The 26,276-nt window shown below is 41.0% G+C and overlaps 1 protein-coding gene across 1 annotated transcript in view; it reads left to right on the top strand.

Annotated features, from left to right (window-relative positions):
- The window catches only part of LOC115361733 (vitamin D3 receptor A-like), an 82,731-nt gene extending 58,136 nt beyond the window's left edge, over positions 1-24,595 (top strand). The window contains 7 exon segments of the mRNA XM_030055326.1: positions 11,506-11,690; positions 14,322-14,421; positions 15,797-15,974; positions 21,088-21,239; positions 22,499-22,615; positions 24,264-24,436; positions 24,438-24,595. Of these exon segments, the coding sequence (XP_029911186.1) occupies positions 11,506-11,690; positions 14,322-14,421; positions 15,797-15,974; positions 21,088-21,239; positions 22,499-22,615; positions 24,264-24,436; positions 24,438-24,518 (986 nt within the window). The 3' untranslated portion in view covers positions 24,519-24,595.
- The last annotated feature ends 1,681 nt before the right edge of the window (positions 24,596-26,276 follow it).

The raw sequence follows: 26,276 nt of genomic DNA, 5'->3' as shown, positions 1-26,276 counted from the left end.
GGTGTAAATTGATCTGATTTGCAGTGTTGGATGGACAATAGTGAAAATGCATAAAGGCAAAGCGTACCATATGGCAGGTTGATGAGGCCTGAGTCAAACAGTAGCTGCAATTGTTAGTGTTTGCTTTTTTATTCTGCTTTGAATAGCAGATGGGTGGGATTTACCACATCAGTGCAACTCAGATGGTGTCAATGAAAGTGTAGTAGTTTGACTTGCAAATTACTTTATTGTCAGTTTCTGAACTTGCTGGACCTCACTACACAGCCTCATGTATTTAAAATACTATTTGAGCCAGGTCTTACCGTGTTAGTTATGGATGCCAGAGTGGAAAACTAGCAGGCTGTTGGGGTTAACACCAACTGATACCATTGTGGCGGCTGATAATGCACTCACTGACAGGCCATGTAATTTAATAACAGGTCAAATTGTGATAAAATGGGTCAGTGGGTCCTACATGGGTCAATAATAAGAAAAATAAAACTAATAACTCATAAAATTAAGAATGAACAGGAACAGTTCTTATTCTACTGACCTTAGTGTGTGAGTGACTCAGTTTGGGTAACTGGGTAAAGAGCGAGTAAAGCCATACCCACATTAATCATTTAACACATGCAAACGTTACAGGACAACACTCTCATTTTGGGGGTTTCAAGCTTTAATGTTTTAATTGTTTGCCTGTCATTTAACAGATTCACCTTCGAAATTAATGGATCTCAAGAATGCAGAGGGATATCACTTGACATTTTAACATATTTGGCCCATTAGCTCCAGGTCTGACCATGTCAGCTGGTTTACTAACCAGTAAACTAGCCAGCTAACTTCCCTGCTAAATACAGTGTGTCATTGCAGTTGTTGTTACTGAGACTGTAAATGAATAGGAGATCTGTTAAATGTATGTACATTTTCAGTTAATGTGTTGAAGAAGTGTTGTTGTCTTTATATGTCAGTCTTCCACAGTGAGTGTTCAGAATGGCCTCCCTTGTCCATAAGGTCTTGTAACCCTTACGAAAAAATGATTCCTTCGTGCAAACATGTCGCATTATTCATTTACATTAGAATGTTTGATTACAAGTCAGATTATGAGTTGCCAGCGTCCTGCCCCCCATTTATTGATTGTAATAGTTTGGTCTCATAACAAAGTGCAGAGTTGACAGTTATTTGTTGAATTTGAACAAACTAGACTGGCTGTCGGCACCCACAGCGGAGCATTAGCATAATCATGACAGGTAGTAGTGCCTGCCTAGATTTAAAGAGATTTAAGTCTACTACTACACAGTGTGGGTATTAGCCGCCACAGCACTGCGCCGAAGAGGCTGTTAGAAGATGACGAGAAGAGAATGAAAGAGAAGGGAAGGCGGGATGGAGGACGAGAGCAAGGAAGACAGGGGGTTTAAGTACCATTCAACAATAGCCCTCTTTTTCCAAAGAGAAGTACAATGATCTGGCCCACATTTCATTCACAAACAGACTGTGTGTATGTGTGCGAAGAGAGACGGATAGAGATACAGGGCAGGACTGAGGCTGTCGTTAGCCACCATGTTGACCACAAACAATGGAAAACGTCTGTGAACCCCAGTAGACTCTGCATTCCACACGACGCTCGCTTTTTTCTGTTTCTTTGAGAAGAGATGGGAGAAAAGAGAGAGAGGGGGGATCCTTACAGGAAGAAAATAGTCTCTTTTGTTTTGTCCCAGCGAGTGCCATGCCTGTAGGCCACCGGGTCATGGGTGAAGGAAGGCCACTGTACACACACATGCACACAGACACACAGACACACACACACACACACACACACACACACACACACACACTGTTCAGAGTGACAGCTGGCCTGGTTGTGTGTGTTTGTGTGTGTGTAACGATTCAGAAGTCTGTGCCTGTCTGCTTTATGTGTGTGCGTCTGTCTTTCGGCTGTGTGTGCGTAGGTGACTGCATGCATGGGTGCATACGTGACTGCTGCTATAGTTATATCTGTTTTGTGTATGTGTTATGTGGATAATGAATCCAGTGTGTTCTTGTCAATATCCTGTGTGTGTGTGTGTGTGTGTGTGTGTGTTCATGTAGCTATAATAACATAACCAGTGTGCCCTTAAATAATACATCCTGAAAGCAGGGTGAGGGTGTGGCACTGAGCATGACTTCTGATTGGGTGAAGTTGACACAACTAATCATAGAGTGCCATTTTCTTGTCTGTGGCTGGCACTGAAAACACACACACACACACACACACACACACACACACACACACACACACACACACACACACACACACACACACACACACACACAGATAGGGGCATGTGGAAGGTTATAGAAAATGATAAATACTGCTGTCTCTTTGTGAGTCTGACCCAGTTTTCTCTGTGTGTGTGTGTGTGTGTGTGTGTGTCTGTGTCTTTGCTCATATGACCTCCTTAGGTTGCTCATATGACAGGCCACTGACAAGAAAATGCATAGAAATGCATACGTAGGTTTAGTGCATATCTTCACATGTGGTTGTTTTTATGTTTCGAACCATACATCCTTCTATGCGTGTGATCAGTTTCGCTCTGAGTCTTGTGACCATGCTGTAAAAAATGACAAGCCCGGAAAGAGGTTTCATGTTGTAGTCCAGCTTCACATCTGCGCTGCCATATTTGTGCTGTTCAAAAAAAAGTAACCTTTTTCAGGATAACATTCTCATTGATCTTATAAAATAAAACCATTTGAAAACAACAGAATTTGCCTTAAAGCATAATTAAATCCCTTGTCATTTCTGTGAGGCTTTTTGAAGGAAGTCACATTTTGACTGTTTTGACTAATATATCCTGAAATGAAGTTGATAAAGCTGGATACAAAATAAAATTCCTTGCCAAGCTTGTTGCCTCAAGCAGCACAAGGACAGGCTGTGATTCATTTGCACAAATACTGTCCTGTTAATCTGGTGTGTTTAGTGTTTCTTTTAAAGCCACCACCACATTCAGATTAGTCTTCAGGATTTAGATTTTTCTCTCTTTTTTTTTGACCAGTACAGCTGCCGTTCATTTATAGTGAGAGATTACTGTTTTCCAGATTTTTTCCAGGTTTATTTTATGTTCCTGAACACATCTTTGAGGATTAATTAGCATTCAGTCATTCTGTGTGTTTGTGTGTGGGTGTGTTTGCACGTTTGTCTGCCTTCAGGCCACCCTCTCGTAACTGTTGGCAGCTTTGTCTAAGCTCCACCAGCATTTAGATTAGAATTCTGTGTGTGTATGTGTGTGTGTTTGTATGTGTCTGTGTGTGTGTGTGCCAATCCAGGCTTGAACCTGCCCTCTGTGAGCTGTGCCAGCGCTGTGTGGAGTAAACACTCGCTATGCTGCCCTTGTTTGACAGAGGTTACCCAGAGAGACGCCGGGAAAAGACCCATGTGTGTTTTCATGGGTGCTGTGCTCGTGTACATTTGTTAATGTGTGTGTTGGTGTGCGCTTGTAACAGGATTATGACCCGCAGGAGAGTTTCTGATATCAAACATCTCAGCCTTTCAAACGATTCTCTTCCCTCCCTCGGTGTCTTTCAGCGGCAAAGATTTGTCTGTAGTGCTGCCCTCCATTTTGCCTCTCTGTCCAATTCTCTCTCCCACTCTCTTTTATTTCCCTCGCACCCCTTTTCACCTGCATTAACATACATCCCGGGTGTTGGGATTCTAGCTGGATAGAGACAAAGTCCATCGCATTTGGGTGTAAATGTGCCCCAAATTTGGCCACCCAAACTACTGTCAGACCTGGTCTGAGATGCATTTACACATTAACAACAAAAGTGTGAGTGTAACATATTTTCAGTGCAAACAGTCCAAACATAATGAAATTTAATCAACACAGACAGGGGGCTCAAGGGGGTTTGATTATCCAAACCCCTCGGGAATTAAGGTGTTTCGGATAGAGGAAATTTGGAATAATTGAAACATGTATAAAAACACACCAACATGTTTCCAAATACTTTTGTTGTACAAACAGCCTTTTAAAAAAGCCTTTAAATCACATAACAAATATGTAGGACTGGCATTAAAATTACAGTTATCTGACAGTAGTTTGTCAAGCTATAGTGGCATCAGAGAAATCACTTACTGTGGCTATGGCGCACACATGCACACACGCCGAAACAAGCTGACCTTTTTACTGGACACCAAATAGCCTTTAAACCAGCACTAACATTACGCCCTACATAACAAATATGTGGGCCAACCAGTGAAACAGTGGTTGTTAGCAAGCACTTTGTGACAGTATGAAATCACTTGTGGTGGCGGCGCACACACGCACACATGCCAGCACACAGCAGCAAACTTACCAGTGAATAATAGGGTGATTTATTGTAGAACAATACTGTTACAACAACATAATTAGATCAGTAGGCTACCTTATTGTAGGCCACTGGAGATTAGTGTGCAGCTTGTAGTGGGAAGGGGGGGGGGAGGAAATGGAAATGCTCTGTAGGGAATACGGCACCATTAGGCTACTAGGATGGCTAGCAAGCATGTTAGCAAACATAACTACTAGCATGTTACATATATTTTGCTTACACAATATGTTTTGTCATAAAAAAAGATTCAGCTACACACAGTCGTCTTACATTAACACACACATTAATCATGAAGAACCTGCAAGTCATTTATTCATTGTGTTACGTGAATTTCTGAATGCAAGAATTGTGGAAGTTTCCATGGAAATTAGATGCTAAGGTGTGAAGACACATAATTGAAGTTGACTTTTCACAATACTACAGCTCTTAATCATGTTTTACATAAATACTGCTCAATAGTAGGGATGGGCAATATGGAAAAAATTGAATATTCTAAAATACCGAATACATAGTTACTCTAGGTATGACTATTTACACAAAAGTGATCTTTGATAAATTGGATATAATGACCAAGCAGGTAGAGGCAAATAACAGAACAGCTAGAACAGTCTAATAAGTTTAAAACAACACAAAAGACTTATGCCACAACATCACAGTATCTAAAATCCCAGACAATATCTAAACTCATTCCACAGTTTTGATATAATATCATCAACTTGCTCAGGCCCACTGAATTGAAAATAGACTTACTATCTGCTGTGATGAGGTCTGGTAGCATGATCCTGCCCTCTGTGCATTGCCAAATGACGAAACGGGTTTAGACTAAAGCTAAAAACAATGATGTGGTACTTTGCAAGATTGCTAAGGATATAAACTACTGGTTTTAAGAAACCATTTATCATTGCCTCCTGTTTTCATACCACACACCGTCCTGCCACCATGCACGCTTCCACGGTGATGCCTCCACAAGTGTTCCCACTCCATAGTTAGTATATGTGGGATCTCCTGTTGCCCGGCTGACCTAAATTAACCTCTGGAAGATCACGACAAGCAAAAGTGATGCCCACACACCGAATCTGGCTCCATCACACCGAATCTTGGTGTGTTTGTCAAACCAGAGCCTTCCAATTGTGTTAACCTGATGGTGTGTGTTTGTCAGTCCTCTGGTTAATGAGTAAGCCCGCTGTGACCCTCTGGCCTCCACAAACAGGCAGACCTGCTGTCCTCAGATGTCCTCTGCTGTCCTCAGTCAACCTGTCTCTCACTTTTTATCTGTGCTCGTCTCTCTGTTATTACTGATACTGACACCCTCATCTGTTTTTATCAGCTCCCCATCTTTCTGTTTTGCTTTCCTCTGTTTTTTTCTGAAGAGCAGACAATGCACTTTTCTGATTCTTTCTTTCTTTCTTTCTTTCTTTCTTTCTTTCTTTCTTTCTTTCTTTCTGTCTTTCTTTCCCCTCTCTGTGGCACGACATGGCATGACAAACACACCACCACGGTCCAATCAGCCCTTTTCCAAATAGCAAACTCTCGCTTGGTAAACTGGCCTGCTGTATGTCTGCCAAGTGCTGTGGTTGGGTTAGGCTTGTTTCAGCCATTCATGCTGTGGGTTGGTCAAGCCGTTGCTTTGATGGTGTGTTGTTTTTTTTGCCAAGTGCAGCCTTAATGATGCCATCCAGGGCTAAAACCTGGCTGGAGACAGACTGGTTCAATCATGTCCCGGCCTTAGAATAGTTGCTTTGAGCGCCTCTGCCAAACTCTGACCAAACTGTGCCTATTCATGGTCGGGGTTAGTGCCACACACTTGGATGTCCTTAACCACAAGGAGTGGTTCTTAGGCGGCCTGTCCCTGGCATGGATGGGATGGATTTTGGAAAGCAGCCGAAGCCTAATTAATGACGGTGGGTTAAAAGGAGTGAAAGCCAAGCAAAGCCTTTGGTCAGCTAAGCGTTCTGATTAATTGCCTGTTTTTTTAGCCAGTGTAGCTTAGTAGTTGTTGTTGTTGTCTGGATTAGCCACATCAAACTGTTAATATAATGTTGCATCTGTGGTTGCCATCGAGGATACAATCACTAAAAACTCAACTTTAAATATTGTTATTTACAGTTACCATGAATACAACCTGAACAAACTGGAAGTGCTCTGCTTTTCAGAACCTTGCTGATCTGAATATTGAGAATTGATTATTCATGCTGCGTGTTGCTGCAGGAACAGCTCATTCACAATCGATTAGCAGATAAAGTTGAGTGCAGAAGGTTTGCCTGGTAAAACAGAATGACCTTTGGCCTAAATAGCCAAAGCCTCTCCTCTAAACAACAGGTGCTATACCTATGAACTTCACAAATCGCAGCATTTCAGCATTCCCTCACGTCAGGAGACATTTTTCCTCCTACTGGAAAAATGTAATATTGTATCAAAGCTCATGTCAGTGAAGTATGTATATTGAGATGGTGCAATTTGCTCATCACTGTCTGCCTCTCCCTTTAGCAGTTTGGCTGTGTGTTTGCTCCTCTGGCAGGCTCGCCCTCTTATCTGCGTGTGTTTTGGCTCCTTTGCTCGGGGCCTCTGTCTCTCTCTCCCTCACTGTCTCTGTCTCCCTGGCCGTCACTCTGTCTGTTTGGCCATCGTGCCGTCTGTCTGTCTGTCCAGCAGAGTGCTTGATGGGTAATCGGTCATCGTGGCTGAGGATCAGAAGGATAACGTGGGCAGAGGCGTGCAGGGGTCAGGGCAGCACTGTCGCAGCTTCTGCAGGGAACCGTAGAGCCAGGCGTCAAGCCTGCATGGGACTAGTCCTGACTGTAGTGCTGGGGTGATAGATGATGAGCCCTCCAGCTGTCCCACACTACCACTGCTGTGTCCCTTGGCCTGAGAGAGGTTTTTCTTTCTCTCTTCTGCCACTGTTCCGCTCCAATTCTGTTTTTTTCTGTTCAGTTTTGTTCTATTCTGTGTTATTCCTTTAATATTCTGCATACCGTTCCCTTGTTCCCTGTTTATTATCAACTCTTACTCGCTCCACATTGCTGTGTGTGCTCTGCTGTCTGTCAGTGTCATCAAACACCATGATGACATACAACACACAAGTAATAACACCATTAAAAACGTGTATATGCCTGTACGGTTTCTAGCAAATTCACACACTTAACAGGATATGTATATAATGTGCAGACACATTAAATACAGCCATATATGCATAGGCAAACATTTTACATGTGTGGTGTGCCTGAACACATGATGCACACATGCTATAACTCTGACATTTGATTTAGAGTTAAGGAAATATTTCTCTCTTTTCTTTATTCTGTCTCTCACTGCAAATGAAATACTTAAAAAGTTAAAGATAAAATACTTCATATCTTGTAATGCACAATATTTTTTTTCAGCCTCTGGAACATTATGCAGGTGGGATCTTAAAGCACCATGTTTTGAATGTTTGGCCCCTTTAGTACAATTAGCTCACATTTTACATTGCAAAAAAAAAAAAAAATTGTAAATCATGGAGGAGTGGAATTAATGGAAACCAATGGCTGATGAAAGGGAGGAAAAATGATACTGGATTTCTAAAATACAAGTGACTGCTTTGGAAAAACATAAGGAGAAACGGGAAGTACATTTTGATATGGTCCTTGAAGAATTTAACAGTGATTAATATCAAAAGCGTTGTTTATTAAAATAAATAAATAAATCATCAGACAGTATAAGTTAGGGTTTGTAAAAGTGTAAACCACTGTGCCACTGTAGACAAAAATACAGGAGTTACTGTAATAAAGTGATGACCCTCCCCACTCCCCAACTCAAGTACACAAGTACATATAATTTATAACACTTCAACACTGTGAATACATTATCAATTATACAACAATGCAGTGCTCCAGGATGCATGGCAGCAGCATGCAAACCCAAGATTTCCCAGGAGATCTAGCAGTCTAGTCAAAAATACAAGAGTTACTATAAACATCCCACTCTCTCGCACAGCATGAATAAGGCAAAAGCCACTTAAACGTTGAGCACCCGTTGCCTGGATTTTCTAAAAAGCCAGCAGACATGACAGGCCTTCTCCTCATGTCAACCTGAGGAAATGTATGGTTCATGTACCTCAGGATGGAAATATGTGGAGCTTGCATTAAAGTTCCTTCTCCCAGTTTAGTGCTAACTTAGTTTTCCTGCTGACTATCAGTGCCCACCTCCCTTTGGTGTCTCACGCACAAAGCCAAAATCCACCCTTAAACAAAATTCACTGTTTCTGTGATCTTAGATGGTTCAGACAAAAATTTTGGGCACCAGCGTTTCTTCTAACACATTGCAAAAGAGGAAACGCCTGATGAAATCATTTTGGAAAATAGCTTGATTTGATCCAAACAGTGTAGCTGAGGTACAAAATACAGAGAATTAAACTGTTTTCATTGTGGGTGAGAACTCTCACAATCTTTTACCATATTTTTCATGAAAATAAGTATCAAAACATGTATTAAAACAGCTTTTGATACTTTGTGCAACTTGTGTGATAATTTCTAAAATAGTAGCAATCTACATTATTATTTATTTGGTGCTGCGGGCCAGCCTAGTCCACAACTCTATGTGGATAACCATCATGTGGATGACTGACAACCTCCACAGGCATCAGCCTGTAAGTTATCTTCAAAAAGTAAAACTAAGCCCAGTGCAGAAATAGGGAACATCCTCTAACATAACACAAATTGGTAATAAAAAACCAAAAACATTTTTCAGAAATTGCTAATCTGCAATCTTTGCCATCTTACCATTAGTACCAGAGGGGGAACAACAGCAGCCTATTTCATCACATGAGGATGAAACACGTAACGTTAAATACACGGTACTGTAGGTTTTTTGTTTGTTTTGTCCAAAAGTGTGTGCCAAATAAAAAGCTCAGAACACTTTATTTTGATCCCTGCCCTAAAATGATAGTTAAAATAATTGAACTGTTGAAACCCTAGTGAAAAGACAGACATTCCCCTGGAATTCTACTTAACATCCTTCAGATGACTTTACCAGACAAATTGACTAAACTGTAATATGTACAGTTAATGCTGTATGTATTCTGTATCCTCCACCATCATGTATTAAATGTCTATAGGACTATAAATTTCTCAAGCAGTATTGATCTGTTAGAGTTGTTTTATCTGTCCTAATGGGCAGGTACACAAATTTGGCTTTCGGGTGGATTTTTCCTTACAAATACACCTAAGCCACACGCTCTTGTAACTTTGGGCGTCCCGGTCCACTGCCTGAAACAACTTTGATCTTAAAGCCTAATTATTGTTTGCCGGCGCTGGCATTGGCTCAAACATTATCAAGCGTGTAACTACAATCGCACACTTGATTTATTTGCCTACACTGAGTTGTTTGTTCCTAAGTCTTGCCTTGATTAGCTCGGCGTAATTCAGTGCTGTGTGGATCAGATTTCCCCTGTGCATAATAACATTGTCATGCAGATAGGTTACGGGGAGTTTGGTTTCATTAGTCCTTTGTGCGTGTGTGTGTGTTTGTGTTTACTTTGACTAAATTAGGGACACTGAGTCCAGATCAGTTGCCACTCAGTGATACTTGGGGTGATAATGGAGTTACCTCCTGATTACATCCGAACTTCATTTGAGCCCTTGTGCTTCTCATGTGATGGATACGAACATGTGCAGAGCTTCATTCCAAAACTGAGATTTTCACTGTTTGGAAGCTGCTTTTATGAAGTGATTTGTCAGCATAAAAGTAACATTTATTGTACTTCCTCAATAGTTGGTAGGTAAGTCCTCAGTTAACAGAATAGGCTATTACACACTGGATGCTTAAGGGTTTGTGTCCATGTAGTGTTTTTTTCTGAGCTCCAGGGCCTTTCTTCAGTTGTTCCCAAGGTGGAGGGAGCATTTGCAGCAGCATACAGCCGTCTTGAGAAAAAGTGCTGCACCTAGCGTCTTTTTTTAGAGTGCTCCAACAGTTTTTTCCGCATGCTCTGGGCACTTCTAGGTGGAAAACTCTGAACTTTTCAGAAAGATGCTGGTGTCATCACTGTCGGTCCTCTTTTGGCAACCAATCATCTCGTCACCCTTGGACCGACTCGTCACCTAGGTGACAGTGTTAACTTTGTAACAACCGAGAAAATGGAGGAGAGGCTTGTTATGGCTGTGTCGGCTCATCCTGAGCTGTATGGTATGCCAGACAGACACTGTCATATCAAAGAGAGAAAAGCTCATTTATGGGAGTAGATTGACCATATCTTAGAGTGTTAATGTTGATATTTCAATATTGTTGTCATAGATACAACACCCATGATGCGCCCTGCCAGCGCTTTTCTGCCAGAAAAACATGCTGAGTGGACATAAGCCCTAAAGCTTGTGTTATTAACCTGCAACTTTGAGGAGTGGGGGGAATTTTGTTGGAGCTCAAACAGCACCCACCTGAGTTTCAGTCGATCAGGAATTCCCAGCTCCCCTCTTTGTCGTTCTGTGGCTGTAGAAAGGTATCACAGCTGTGATAGGCTAAGCTACATTGTTTTGGGGAGGGGACATGAGCATGCACAGTAGCAATACATGGTGTGTGAGCACCGTAGTGACCGTAGTGTCCCATAGGTTTTCGGATCACACCAAACAGATTTTAACAAATGAGATTACAACCCCAGGAACAGCTTGGACAACCAGATTTTTTGGTCTAGATCAGACCCACTGTGTATAACGATGACTGTCAAAACTGTGAAGAAAAAAATTCCCTTCACAAGTTTTAATACATGCTTACTGCATGGTGTCACACAATTTTCATGAGATTGTATACATATGTTGAGCTGTAGTGTTTACTTTGATTCCTCTGTTCTTTTTTCTATCTACCCCTCCTCTGCATTTTTTCATGAAGAAAAAAATGATTGTCATATCTCTGAATGTTTGTGGACTGCAGAATGAAATATTCATAGTGGTAGAAAAGGGTTGGACTGTATTTCAGTGACAGCTGTACCTCTGAGCCCTGAGCACATTGTGAATGTTGTTATTGTTGCTTGTGAATATGATTATTTTTTTGTGTGTGTATGAGAAGTGATTTTCAGAGGCTTTTTCCTCTTGTTTTCTTGTAAGATGTTTTATTAAATGAAGAGTATCAAATTCAAAGTTGTCCCTTCTTTCTTTCTTTCTTTCTTTCTTTCTTTCTTTCTTTCTTTTTCTTTCTTTCTTTTCTCTACGTCCTTCCCTCCAGTCATTCTCACAGATGAGGAGGTACAGAGGAAGAAGGACATGATCTTGAAGCGGAAGGAGGAGGAGGCTGCCCGGGAGGCTCTGAGGCCACGACTGAATGAGGAGCAGGCCCAGATCATCTCCTGTCTGGTGGAGGCGCACCATAAGACCTACGATGACTCCTACTCTGACTTCACCCGCTTCAGGGTAAGTCCACACTTTGACTAAGGATGCAGCCACACCTACAGGTTGTTTTAAGACACAAGAAAAAAGACTTCAATATGAGCATCAGTCCAGAACTGTTTTTGTTATGATCCAAGCTGATGAGCTGATGGCTTTCAGATGTCAACATCCTAACCTTCATAGCTGATTCAGATTACAAGAACAAAAAATTATCTTGGCAAGGAGACGGAAACCATTTTAATTCAAAGTTCATATTCTTACCCATCGTGGTAATACATCCACCAAGTTTGGTCCATTATTGCTCCAAAATGAATGAAGTGGATAGAGACTGGAAAACAACAAGATTTTGAGCAGCGACACAAACTGGCAAATTGTTTTGGTTTTAGCATGTTTGGTAGCAACGCATGAAAACAAAGAAATAAAATTTCAGCATGTCCGCAGGCCTGTGAAAGTCTTAAAATGTCTTAAACCATATTATCCAAACCTAAGACCTTAAAAGGGCTTGTGCCGTTTTTGTTGTGTGACATCGTCAGTGCCACACGGACCTGTATTCTCACAATGCATTTAGTTCCAATTGTGAAATCTCTCATCTCTCACTCCAAGCAGTATTGAAAAGATCTTCAAACATCCTAATGCGATTAAAGTCGCAAACACCTTCAAATTGCACAACATTGAGCTGCATTTGGTCATGTAGCTCCCACTTCATCATCACTGGGAAAGACACACAGTCCATTCAGTGAAGGTTATGGATTTATGTATGTATTTGAGCTGCACTTGATACAGCATCTGAAGGGTCCATGAAGTGCACCGTTACAGATTTTTATTTAGTCACGGTAACCAGACAAGATAATGCAATTTAAAGGTGTGACTAAGTAATTCCACACACCTAAGGTATACTTATTGGTCTAGAGGAGTAAATGTTCAGCATGAAAATGCATGTGTGCTGTTGAAGAAATGAATCATGGTGATATACCTTGTGTTTCATGGCATTTTAACACTATAACCAATTTCAGATAGCCTGCTCAGTGTAACTAATTACATTCACTCATGTCACTGTAATTGAGTAACTTTTTTGTGTATTTGTACTTTTTTCATAGTCAGTAATTTTACTTTTACTCAAGTACATTTTTGTTTGCGTTTTGTATTTCATTACATTTTAAATCACATCTGTTGCAGAGAACAAATGATCAATGACAGATTGTGCAACCTTTCAAAATAAACTTTGTTGGTGCACATTTTGTCATTGCCAATTCTGCACAATGCACCTAACACAGTTATTATTTTGAAAACGTAACTCAGTAGTTTTCTCTCCGAGTACATTTTAAATGAGCTGATTTTTACAGTAGTAAAATATCAGCAAAGTAATGTACCTCAACTTGAGTCCCAATTTGTAGTAATCTTTCCACCACTTTTTGTCTCTACAGCATGGAGGATCTTTAGTCATTGGAATTAAAGAAAGTGACTGTAAGGTGGAGTTTTGTCATCAGAAAGTTACTGTGAAATCAACTATGAAGTGCAGCAGATGTTGCATGCTTGTGTGATCATTGTGATTTTTATTACCTTGGACTGCTGACACGGGAGGATTTGTTGCCATGTTTGCTGCCTGTGTTGACACATTTGTGACGCCGAGTCGGATGACATGAAAAATTCCCACATGCTCTACTTGTAATCATCACTAGAAAGCTGACAAGAGCGTTTTTTTTTTTTATTATTATTATTATTACTTTTTTTTTTTTTTTTTTTTTACAGTCAGCAGCTCATTTTTGAGCTAATTCCAATATGGCATGTACACAACACACAACACAAGACAGGTCTCAGAGGTGGGAATTATACAACACCATGAGAATTTTTTTAAAATGATTTTTATACCACCATGCTGGCCCAGAACGGATACTTAGCCCTTATTTTAGACATATCTTTATTCAAAGCGGGAAAAAAAACATCTCTGCTTAGAATGCAGCAGATAGTGGTGTTCAAATAATCATTTATTTAAAGCCTATCATCACAGGAAAAGACTGAAAGAAAAAATATAGAGATTCATACTGCACCTCTGGAAGAACTTTGGCATTACTCATTCAGAACGTGAAGATGAGCTGGGAAACATGAGCACTGCTGTATGAAAAGTCATGACCAACATGCAGCCCATATTGCCCACATCAGGTTCCGATTACTCAGAAAAACAAACACCACACGTTTGTTGTTTTACTGCTTGTTTTTTTTTTTCTGTAGGCCTGCAACAAATGTAGAAAATACCAAAGTAAATAAATGACCGAGGAGCTCATCATAATTGTCTTTGGAAGTGTGACTCAGCTGTTTTCCACAGTTCAGTGGAAAAAAAATCCAAAACTATATAATGTAAAATCAAATTTAATCACAATTACAGCATCACTTTACATGTTGAATTGGCACCCAAGTATTGTGAATCGTTTCATATCGGAAGTTCCTGTTGATTCCCATCCCACCTGCTCACTGTTGCTGCAGCGGAGAAGTGGCACACACTTCTCATAGTATTATTGCAACAAGGTAAAAGTCATTTTAACTCAGTACAGTGACTGCAGTCCTCTATAGTTTCAGCTGAACAACAGCTTGGATACCAACATCAGCTTCCTTTAGATTAATCTGTGTGTGTGTGTTTTCTCTCTGTGTTGTTTACAGCCTCCGGTGCGGGAAGGCCCAGTAACACGCAGTGCCAGCCGAGCCGCCTCCCTTCACTCTCTGTCAGATGCCTCCTCCGACTCTTTCAACCACTCACCTGGTGAGACACACACACACACACACTCACACAAATCCCTCCCCTCTTGTTCTTGTTCCTTTTCACGCTTCAACGTTAGCTTTATCAAGAACACAGCCATGAAGGGATCCGTTAATTTAAATGGGTGTATACACACACACACACTCACTCGCACACACACACACACACACACACACACACACACACACACACACACACACACGCACACGCACACACTATGACTCAGCCTCTGTGCTCAGTGCGGTGCTTGTGCTTTCCTGCTGTGTCTTAGTGTCTCAATGAAAGCCCATTCAACATCCATGGCTGCCGTAAAACCATTGCTTCTTTTACCCGCCAAAGTTTTTCACCAGACACACACACACACACACACACACACACGCATACACATGCAGAATCTGTCAAATATAAATTCATTGCCATTCATTGTTCAATTTAAATCACTGCCAGGGTGAAGTTTTTTTTTTTTTTTAAGGATCTATTTGCTGTACCCTTGCTGAAGAAGAGGTTGTTGAAGAAAAGAGAGATGTTGAAGATGTCCTTGTTCTTGCTCAGCGCCTTGTTCAGATGTTTTCCTTGAGATTTTTAGGGTGATATGTAATTTAAAATGTTTTGGTTAGTCCTTAAAGTCTGAAAAGTTTCAAATTCTGAAAACCTGTGGTTTTAAAAAATATTTAAATGTCTGAAACACGGATCAGATATTTTTTTGTTGCAGCAGCGAAACTAAATGGTAGTATTGACAGATTCTGTATATTTGGTAATGCCAAGTTGATCCAGAGATGTAAAACAAATAAAAATGTCACCAAAAGATGTGAGTGGAAATGGTAGTAGCACTGTTCTTATTTCCACATGCCACTCTTTGATTAACACAGAGCTGTTTTAATTTAATGAGTTGTTATCACAGATGCTTTAGTTAACAGTTGGATATCATGACCCTAAACCTTTAATTTCATGCAGTCTTTTTCTTATACTGGTCATATGTAGATTCAGCACTGCCATTTGATATGGTAAATCTGAAATAGACAGAAGTTTTTTAATTGCTTATTTTGATTTTTTAAATTGGTTGTAAATCTAGCAAAAGCAAAAAGCCAAACAAAGTGTTAAATGTGGCGTTCTCTATCTTGAAGATAAACTGAAGATAGAGTGTCCGCATTGAACTCACTCGCTCTCACCTTGTTTTACTTATCTCTCTTCTTTGTTTTACTTCATCTCTTCTCTTCCCTTTCTGCATCCCCTCCCCTCCCTTGCCCCCCCCCCCCCCCCTCCACACACACACGCACACACACACGCACACACACACACACACACACACACACCTTCTTTCTCCTCTTACTCATCCACCTCTTCCCTTGTCTCTTCTGCCACTCTTCACCTCGAACAGAGTCAGTGGACACCAAGCTGAACTTCAGTAACCTGTTGATGATGTACCAGGACGGCGCCGGCAGTCCAGACTCTAGTGAGGAGGACACCAAGCTCTCCATGCTGCCCCACCTGGCCGACCTGGTCTCCTACAGCATCCAGAAGGTCATCGGCTTTGCCAAGATGATCCCAGGCTTCAGGTACGGTTGTGGGATCAGTCCAAATACATGGAATGCATGAATTCTGGATCTAGAGGTGCACTGATAGCATCTGGAGTACTGTATCAAAAAATCCCTTCAGATGTGAAAAATGTTGTAATGCTGCTTTTTTAGCAGAGGAGCCTTTACTATTCATCTGGTACATCAAAGATGTACAGTCTGGTACATCTGGTAGAATGCTTATTTGACAATTACGTTGAACTTTAACATGTATTGTCCAAAATGAATTTTGAATAGCATTAAAAATGAGAGGCTGTAATGTCGCCTATTTTCTGTTTTGTCAGTCATTATCAGTTACAGCAATTTTTATCTGTTAATACGGCTGGTAGACTTGTTGCTGTAATTTCTTTATAATTGGCCAATATTTGGCATCATGGCCACTACTTTTTTTTACATAATTCTGTAACTCAACACAAATGAAGGGCACTTTTTCTTTTCTCCTTTTTATGTGAAGTGACACTGAACAGAATTGAGGTCTGACGTGGGAGCTCTTCGCAGCAAAGACAGTTCTTCAGCTTGTCTTGGTCGGGCTGCTCTGTTCTGTCCTTGTTCTGTGTCAGAGTGTTGTGGGGAGTTTTGTTCTGTGTCACACTCCTCCATGCTTGTTTGTTATTGGAGCCCACATGGAGTAATTGTGCTTTCAAAATCTTCTGTGAGCTCTGGCTCAATGATGTAAAATCCTGCCATGAAGTGGCTTTTGAAATAACGGCGATAGAAGCGATAGATGAAAATCTACTGATAGATTTGTTTCTCTCATCCCACGATATATATCATCATATCGCACAGGTAGAATGAGATTAGATTGAGGTAGATTTAAAATATTTTAAAAAATGTATTTAACAGCGGCCTTAAGAAATTATTTGCAAAGCATGTCAGAACATGAGCAAGAAGGACTGCTTGGTATTGATTGAAGTCAAGGAAAAGGTTTGTGGCATTGCTGAATTAATTTGGCACCGGTCTCCAACAAAGCTTGTAATGTGCAAGCAAAAATATCTTCATGCTACAAACATTGTGGTTCCTTTCTTGCCGACATTGTCCTCCGTCTACTTGGCTTTCACTCACGATACAATCAATGTCTTGCACCTGGGCCTGCAGCTTGAAGGTTCTCTGTTCCTGCCACATGAGCGGCCGTTTGTATGTTATTTTGAGTTTTGCATCAACATTCTGTTGAACCTTTTTTTTTTTTAATGTACATTGAGGAACAGTATATTGTGGTAATTATTGCTGTTTTATTGCCCAGCCCTCTTTTTAGCCATGTTGAAAATTAAGCCTTATAGCCCCTGCAACCACCAAACAGTTCATCGACTGCTTAGAGTGATGTTTAGAGTAGTAAACATCTATATTTGTCCAACCATAGCTCACATATATACATAGACACACACGCACACATACACACACACACAAACACACACACACACACACACACACACACAAAGGCAAGCAGCTTGAGAGAGCTCACCCTCCCACATGGAACACATTGATTTACTGCCTCCATGTATGCATGATGTGTTATTGGGCAGAGAGAGATGCTATTAACGCTTCCAAACAAACAAGCTCTTCCAAGAATATGCAGGAACAGACTGTAGCACGGCTGATACGTGATGAGTTGACAGATATAAGTTCCTGAGTGTATGCACATACATACACCACATAATTATAAAATGCAAAAAGGAAATCTGTTGCATACAGGTACTTAATGCACATTTTGGGTCATGTGGACTCTGCATCTGTGTGTTTGAATGCGTGTGAACCAGACAGAAATGGAAAAAGAAAATTACTCTCTGTACGAATACGTTTATATTTATATACATTCATCCCTTCCACTGAGCTCGCCTGCTGTACGTCATGGGCAAAGTTCTTCTCAAACATTTGGGACAGAGCCCAGGCTGTGGTATAGCTGGAAGGGTTTTTCTTTATTAAGAGGGTGGGATAGACTTGGAAACCCCCTCGTTACCTAAAAATATGCAATACATACAGTCTGTAATAGAAAACATGTGGAACAGCAGCTCTTTGTATGGATTCCACCGGAGGCCGACAGACATGAACAAACGCAGATTCGATTTTGACCCCCATCTGATGAGTTTTTGTCCCAGGGACGTGCATGTAGGCAGATGTTTGTTGTTAATTTAGTATTAAAAAATATAACTGTCCACACTCTGTGACGGGAGCAATACTTTAACAGAGATACCCATGAGATAGCTGTGATTATAGTTGTGACTTGTATGCATAATGTTGTCTCTGGACAGTTTGGGAATTGCTCACCTAGTTATGTTCACTTGAATCAATGAGATGACTATAATCCCTTATGGATTTCTATGTTGCTATGCCAATGGGTAAATGCAATGAATACCTAATTTTAAAGCCACAGGAAACTGAAATCCATAGTGTCTCTTCAGTTGTGGTGTTTTGGGATTTAATAAACCCCGCCAAGGTGTAAAGAGGAAGTAGCATTGTGATTTGGAGAGAAGCCTTGTAAGAGTCATGTAATTGCAAATCTTTTTTTTTTTTATGATAGTGATGATTATAAAGGTTATGTTTTTGCCTCCCATTTTTCATTTATTTATTTGTTTGCTTGACTGATAATGCAAAGACTAAGGGTGATGAGTGAAGGATGAGCTGATACTGTTTTTGAGTATTTAAGTTATGTCAATGGCAAAGTCTCCAGCATCATAGAGAGATGCAGCTAAATGCATTGTTCTGTTCATGTTAAGCATGCTGTATTTATTTACCTGTTTTTATTTGGGTCTTAGAGCACATAATCACTTCATCGTTTCAGGTCATGCGCAATATGATGCTTTACTGCCACTACTTTAAACATTTAACGTTCTCTGAACAGTTTTATTTGTGTGTGTGCTTTTGTTTATCTATGATGTGTTGTAAGCATCATGTGTGTTCTGTTGTATGCAGCATGTGTGCTCTCAAGTCCATGACAACCTCCCCTTCAGAACAATAAAGTATATTGTATCATATCGTTGATGTGGGGGGTTGTGCAGCGTGGCAGAGACTACTGTCTCCGACTGCTCTTATTATGTACAGCTGTTGGCAGCAGCACATTACATAACCCAGCGACACATGTAATATTATTATTTACCTGAGCAATGGTGTACTTTAATGAGTTGCTGTTTAAAATGATGTAGCGTTGTTCCAGTTATTGTTGCAAGTAACAAGCGTTATATATTTGTTGTATTCTACCTGGTCTTTCATGAGCCTCGGGTCTGCTGCTGCTCTGCTCATTCTATGGTGGCAAAGGTGGAGAAAGCCATTTAAATCAAGTGCAGTCTGTCAGCCAGCAGCAACAAACAAGTTACAGTCAACACACTGGACAGCTGAGCAAATCAGCAGTTGCTTTATGTCCTTGCTGCATTTGCCGAGCACTAAACAGAACCAGCATGTCCCGCACCAGCCTTATTGTTTGAACAAGGTCAAATCACTACTAAAAGTTATTTTTCCACCACCTAGAATACCACAATGAACTGTTTATATGTGACACATCCAAGTGTCATGGCCAAGTAAAGGATTCCAGCTGAACCTGCAAATCCACACCCACCACAACCATAGCTACAACTTCAGTATCCTGGTCTGAGGATATAGACTTCATATGTTTTCTGTAATTATTTCTATATATGCTCTCAATTTTCACCGCCAATGTAAAACCTATATATGGGTGCATATATTCCATTTATTATGCTGATGTATATATTTCTATGTAATTTCATCTTATGTTTTTATGTTTATTTCTTTATTTTCTATGTGTTGTCATGATATTCTCTGGGTCATGTGATTGCCTCCTATTGGAGGCCACACCTGTATTGCGTGTTTCAAAGGCCCTGACTATGAGCGACACTGGATGAAACATGTTTGCTTTGTACTGATTTAGCCACCACAAAAAAGGCTTTTTAATGTTTCCTTCCTGACAGTTCCTTTTTTCCTGATAGTTTGAGTGTCTGGATCGCCCCCTTGTTGGTACTACAATTTAGAAGGCTTCAGCTCCCACTCCAAACACAGTGTAGATCCAGCAAATGGGTCTTTTGGGTCTTTCAAACCTTGGTGAATTTCTAAAAAACACTCAACTGTGACATCAGGGGAAAATAAAGGCTATTCAATTCCAGTTTCCCAGGACTTTAAATAGAGCGATTGAGGGGATGCAGAAACAGTCGCACTTGGGTACTAACACATTTTGTTAAGTTTTTGTAAGGTGTGAGCAAAATTGTAAATAAATTTTAGAAATGTGCTTGGTTATGCCTTAAAAAAAATTGGAAGGATAAGGACATTGCAACATTGCATTTGTTTGAGAAACATTTAAATCAACATGCCTAGTTGGAATGATTTTTGGCCTTTGTATTGTTAAGTCTGCATCTCATAAAGGGGAGATGCACATCATGCTACACATAGTACTGTTTATAGTGTTCCATAGAAAGGGTTGGAGTTGGGGTGTATGTGTGTTTGTGAGTGTGTGTGCACGCACGCTTTTGTAGCCAAACAAAGCCTGGGATTTGAAACTCGGTTGCCACAGTAACGATATAATGCATTCACTCTGCACCCTGTCCTTAACACTGTCCCTCAAAGCATCACAGCACACACATGTGCACACACACACACACACACACACACACACACACACACACACATGCACATCTAGAAGTGTAGGCGGGGAAATGAACAGGAGGATGTTTATTTGTTAATGTGGATGTTTTAATTACCAGTTGTAGACTGAATACCTGTTATGTTGAATTGATTGTTGTGTGGAAGGGAATAATATGGTGTGTGTGTGTGTGTGTGTGTGTGTGTCTGTGTCCTTGTGTTAAGTGTGAAAACCTGGTCAAAACAGCAGGTGCAAATACTTTTTATGGTTTGTTTTAACCGTAGCTTGTAACACAGTGACTATAAAAAAGTTTACAAACCAAGAGTGACAGCTTCTTAACTTAACATTATCGTCATGCTTGTAGACTCTACCAATCCTGTCTGTCCGGCAGGATAAAACAAATGCTTGTTATCTGGAGCCAGCATGTATGTGCTCTTTATTTGTTTGTTTCTGTATACATTCGCAACACATTGTGTCTGTGTGTGTGTGTGTGTTTGTGTATGTGTGTTCCAGAGAGCTGACAGCAGAGGACCAGATTGCCCTTTTGAAGTCCAGCGCCATTGAGATCATCATGCTGCGTTCAAACCAGTCATTTAGCCTGGAGGACATGTCCTGGAGCTGCGGAGGACCGGACTTCAAATATTGCATCAACGATGTGACCAAGGGTTTGTTTCATCACACACACCCACACACACACTAATACACACAAACTGCAAAGTGACTCTGTAAACAACAACAACAAAACACACGAAAACATAACATGAAGGCCAGGGTAAGTGGATCGAATGTGCAAATGTGTAACATGGTATTACAAATGTGCACAAATATCCGCAAATGGCCTCTAGTATCTGTAAATGTGCACTAAGATCTGTTAATGTGCACCAACATCTGCAAATGTGTACTGAGATCTGCAAATATGTACTGAGATCTGCAAATATATATTGACACTTGCTAATGAATCCATATGAGCAAATATGTGTTTGGATATGTAAATATGTTTTTGGATTTATAAATGTCTAATCACATTTAGAAGTTTGTACAGAGATGTTTAATATGTTTCTTGACTTGGAAGTATCCCATGCAACTGCAAATTTGCATCCAAGCAAATTTGTGAATTTTGTCTGTACTTTCGTGCATGCAGATTTCTGCTGATTATACTCATTCCACATTAGTAAATGTCAAATCTGGATACACTCTTGCATCTCTTGCGTAGAGCAAGTATATACACATTGCTGCTCATCTGCACACACAAACACACACACACACACACACACACACACACACACAGCAGTTAACGAGCCATCTCCATGCACATGTGGGAGCAATGCTCTCTCAAAAGTAAAAGTTTCCTGTGAAGGACCCAACATCGTGCACTACATCAATACAGCGTCACTGCACAGACAAAAAAAGAAAATACTTGCTCACACTCACAAGGCCAGAAAACCGTTCCTTACTGTAGCTTTGCACACACGTGTCCCTGTGATTTTTATTAGCCCAAGCTCTGTTCAACAGAGTCTCACGAGGATCACACGCTTTGCCTCTCTAATAACACCTGCACATTCCTATGGAGGATTTGACATCCAAGTATTTTCATGGCAGCAATAAAATGGCCGCGTGCATGCACACAGACACACACACACACACACACACACATACACACAAACAAACTTACTGCTTACTCACTCGCCAGTCAAGCACTGCCTTGCGTCTGGGATGCATACAGTACATACACACACTCACAGCATGCAGAGGGAATTGATTATTCTTGCAGCCGGCTCTATGTTTTCATTCTCAAGTCCATACAGAGACATAAAACATGTGCCCTCCCCTGGTCTGTAACAAAGCTCTCAATTGTGTTGTAGCACAAGAAGAGACAACATACACACTGCAGTCACTAATGGTGTGTTCCTGTCACCCTCCACAGCGGGTCACACCCTGGATCTGTTGGAGCCCCTGGTGAAATTCCAGGTTGGTCTGAAGAAACTCAACCTGCATGAGGAGGAACACGTGCTGCTTATGGCCATCTGCCTGCTCTCCCCAGGTACTGCCTCTCCCTCTGTCTGTGTGTGTGTGTGTCTGTGTGTGTGTCTGTGTGTCTGTGTGTTTGTGTGTGTGTGAGCAAGTGTGTGTGTTAGTTCCAGCTGAATGTCAGATCTATGTAGATCTATGTGTTAGAGAAGTACCAGTCAATTTTAATTAAAATTAAAATGAATTAAAATTAACAATTCATTAATTAGTTATGAATTACTATTAATTGTTAATAATGACTTAATTCATTATTAATAACCCAATTAATAATTAGGTCCAACTGTGTGATATAACCAGTCAACTTCATATATTATCAAACAATACATTTTCCCCAATTTTTGTGCTAATGACAGCATGAAAAGGTACACAGCATACATAAATATAAGTGGAACAGTTTGTTTGACAGACGGCTCTTATGGCTGCAAAGTAACCGTGTGGAAATAAAACAGTTTTCATCCAGACATGGTAATTACATGTTTGTGTGTTCTAGATTAAATCAGTAGCACATGGAAAATGATTTGCAGCTGAAGGCATCTCAGCGTAGGTGATGCCTTCAGCTATGAAATGACAATCATGCAATACAATAATCAGTCATTCTCTGTTCAGAAAGAGGGGAAATGACCAAGCAAATGGGCCTGCTGACAATTAAAAAAATAATAAAGGACTGTATTGAGTTACAGTCAAAATGTTTTACAGGGTGGAGAGCTCACTGAAGCCTGACCAACAATATGAACTCAAATTCATCTTCTAAATTTCTGTCATTATCTGTTATCTGTTACTATACACCCATCTGAAAGCACAAGGCGTCTTCAAACTGCTCCACTGTTTTCAAACCTCAGGTGCAGTTTATTTCAGTTATTATCGATTCGTATTCTAAACCAGAAAGAAATAAAGAAAGAAAGAAAGAAAATGGGGCAGCAGCTTTGACACTTATATGCAGACAGCCACTTTGGAAAAAATGCCTGTCGTCTTTTGAGGCAGAGCGGGGCACTTACTAAAACTGAGAACAGCTCAATAACTTTTTTTGATGGAACCAAATGGCATTTGACGCTTTTTTGTGAGCCAGCCAACCATGAAGAGGCGGAGTTTGACGCTCCATGGCCAGCTGACAGTTTATAACCACAACAACTGCCCAAATTAAACTGAGGACAGTCGCAGCAAAACATTGATAGACGCTCCTTTGATCATGAAGTCAGCATAGGCGTGCAGTGGCTGGGCTGTATTTGTGTCTCCACCTTGTTTTGCAGATGTACATGAATACTGTTCGCTCACGGTCGCAGCTACTGCACCGCTACACCAGTCTGTGTGGGAACAAAGTGCACGTTACGCATCCTGCTCTTCATTCTCAGCACAAAATGCGGTTGAGGCAGCAGTTTTTCTTTAAGACAAGCAGAAGAGTGTGAACACGGCCTTAGACCACACACATAATCCGATAATTTTATCTCTTCTTCTGGTGGCAACGGATTTGGTTGACCAAATGACAGACTGCTCTGACTGTCTGACTGACTCTCTCTTTCTCTTTCCATCCCTCCACCTCTCCCCTTCAACCTCAACCTCCTCCACCCTTTCCCTCCTCTTGCACCCTTTCCCCACTTTCCTATCTTTTCCATTCCTCTCCTGCACTTAAACTCTCTCCATTCTGTCTGTCCTCCCCCCTGCAGATCGCCCCGGCGTCCAGGACCACGCCCGGATCGAGCAGCTTCAGGACCGCCTGTCGGAGGCGCTGCAGGCCTACATTCGGGTCAACCACCCAGGCGGGCGCCTGCTCTATGCCAAAATGATCCAGAAGCTGGCCGACCTGCGCAGCCTGAATGAGGAGCACTCCAAGCAGTACCCGCTCGCTCTCCTTCCAGCCCGAGCACAGCATGCAGCTCACCCCACTGGTGCTGGAGGTGTTTGGCAGCGAGGTGTCATAGCAGAGACGGAGGCATCAATCTACACATGCACACACACTCAAAACACACACAAACACACACACATACATGACGACTAACCATCCCTCACCGTCTTTTCCCCAAAAAACCCCACCGCCCGATACAACCCTGAACATGTGGTGGGAAAGATGGGATAATCAGATATAGGTAGACATTAACCTTCACCTCTTCTTCCCACTCCTCCTCCGCCCATTCTCCTCCTCCTCCTGACCTTCAAGCAACAGAGCTCGACATCTGGACCTCTGGGATTTATGGATAATGACATACTCTGACATACTCTGGATTTCTGAAGTGCTTGGGCATCAAGATCTTCAGATTCTGAGATATTTTGACCATTGGATTTGTGGACAAAGCGCCTCTGGATTCAGGATATCACAGATTTCCTGATACATCTGGAACACAAGGATATCCAGATTTTTCCACTTCCGCAAACTTGCCTCCAAAATCCCGCCTTTCTTCATCACCACCTTTCCCTGGATCCTGTCCTCTAGATCCCTACCACCATTTTCTCACGATGAAGAAGGTCGGACGGATGGATGTGACTGCCAACATCTCTTTTTCCCCACATCCGCGGCTCATTGCTCCACGTTGACGTCACCGCAATGAGCGACTGGAGGAGACACACATGGATAGCCATTAATCATCCTGGCACTTGTGGGGAACAGCTAAATTGCTAGCAATGCTACCACATTACTATTACAAAGTTATTAATGCTTTTTCTTTGATAGCAGCGGAGAAAAGCCAACTATATAAACGTCAAGAGGGCAAGCTAACACAAAAAATGGAAAGGAAACATTTGGTTCACCGATGATCTACAAATATTTGGCTGGGATGTGAATTGACAAGAAGAGATAAAGCGTTTTTTTCCTGTTTAGACCTGACTGTGTTTGGAAAACACAGCCAGTCAGTTTGTGGAGGGTGAGGTGTCAGATGGTCAGCTGAAGGAAAGAGAACAAGATTGGGGAATTTTTTAGTGTGGAAAACAGTGGGAAGAAAGGTGATTTAAGGGGGTGATGAGAAAAGGATTTCTGATGGATGGAAGGAGTTGCTATGGTTGGAATTCCCCTGTTCACAAGAAAAAAGGGAATTTCACAAAATAAGAATGTATGTATAATGCTATAGAAATATAAATGATACGTATAAGCTGATACATATATGTGTGTGTATATATATATATATGTGTGTGTGTGTGTATGTGTGTGTATATACACACACACGCACACACACACACATACACATGTATATGTATATGTGTGTGTGTGTGTGTGTATATATATATATATATACATACACATATACATATATGTATATACATATACGTGTGTGTGTGTGTGTGTGTATATATATATATATATTTATGAGCGAAAGAAGGTTGTTTCCATGGAAACAAATAAGTTTGGAGTGATCCACTGTATAATGTAGAGGATTTGAAGGCCCCTCCTCCTTTGTGCGTGTATATGTGCGTATCATCTTTCAAATGACAAACATATAAACACACACAAGACAGCATGGGGACGTGTGTGAGGGTTCCTTCTATTTTTTTGATGTTTGTACAGTATATGAGAATATTGATGGACCACAAGGGGGTGTATGCACAGCTCTGACTGAGGGTTCAGAACAGGGAGGCACTTTTGTGTTGGTTTTTGTCATTAATGGACCTGTGAAGTTTGAAGACAGACACCACACACATCACACACAAAGTCCTGTTTCATGGATAATGAATATCCAAAATATTTGTTT

Source organism: Myripristis murdjan, chromosome 7 (assembly GCF_902150065.1).
Source record: "Myripristis murdjan chromosome 7, fMyrMur1.1, whole genome shotgun sequence".
NCBI lineage: Eukaryota > Metazoa > Chordata > Actinopteri > Holocentriformes > Holocentridae > Myripristis > Myripristis murdjan.
This window is presented reverse-complemented; position numbering and strand designations above follow the sequence as displayed.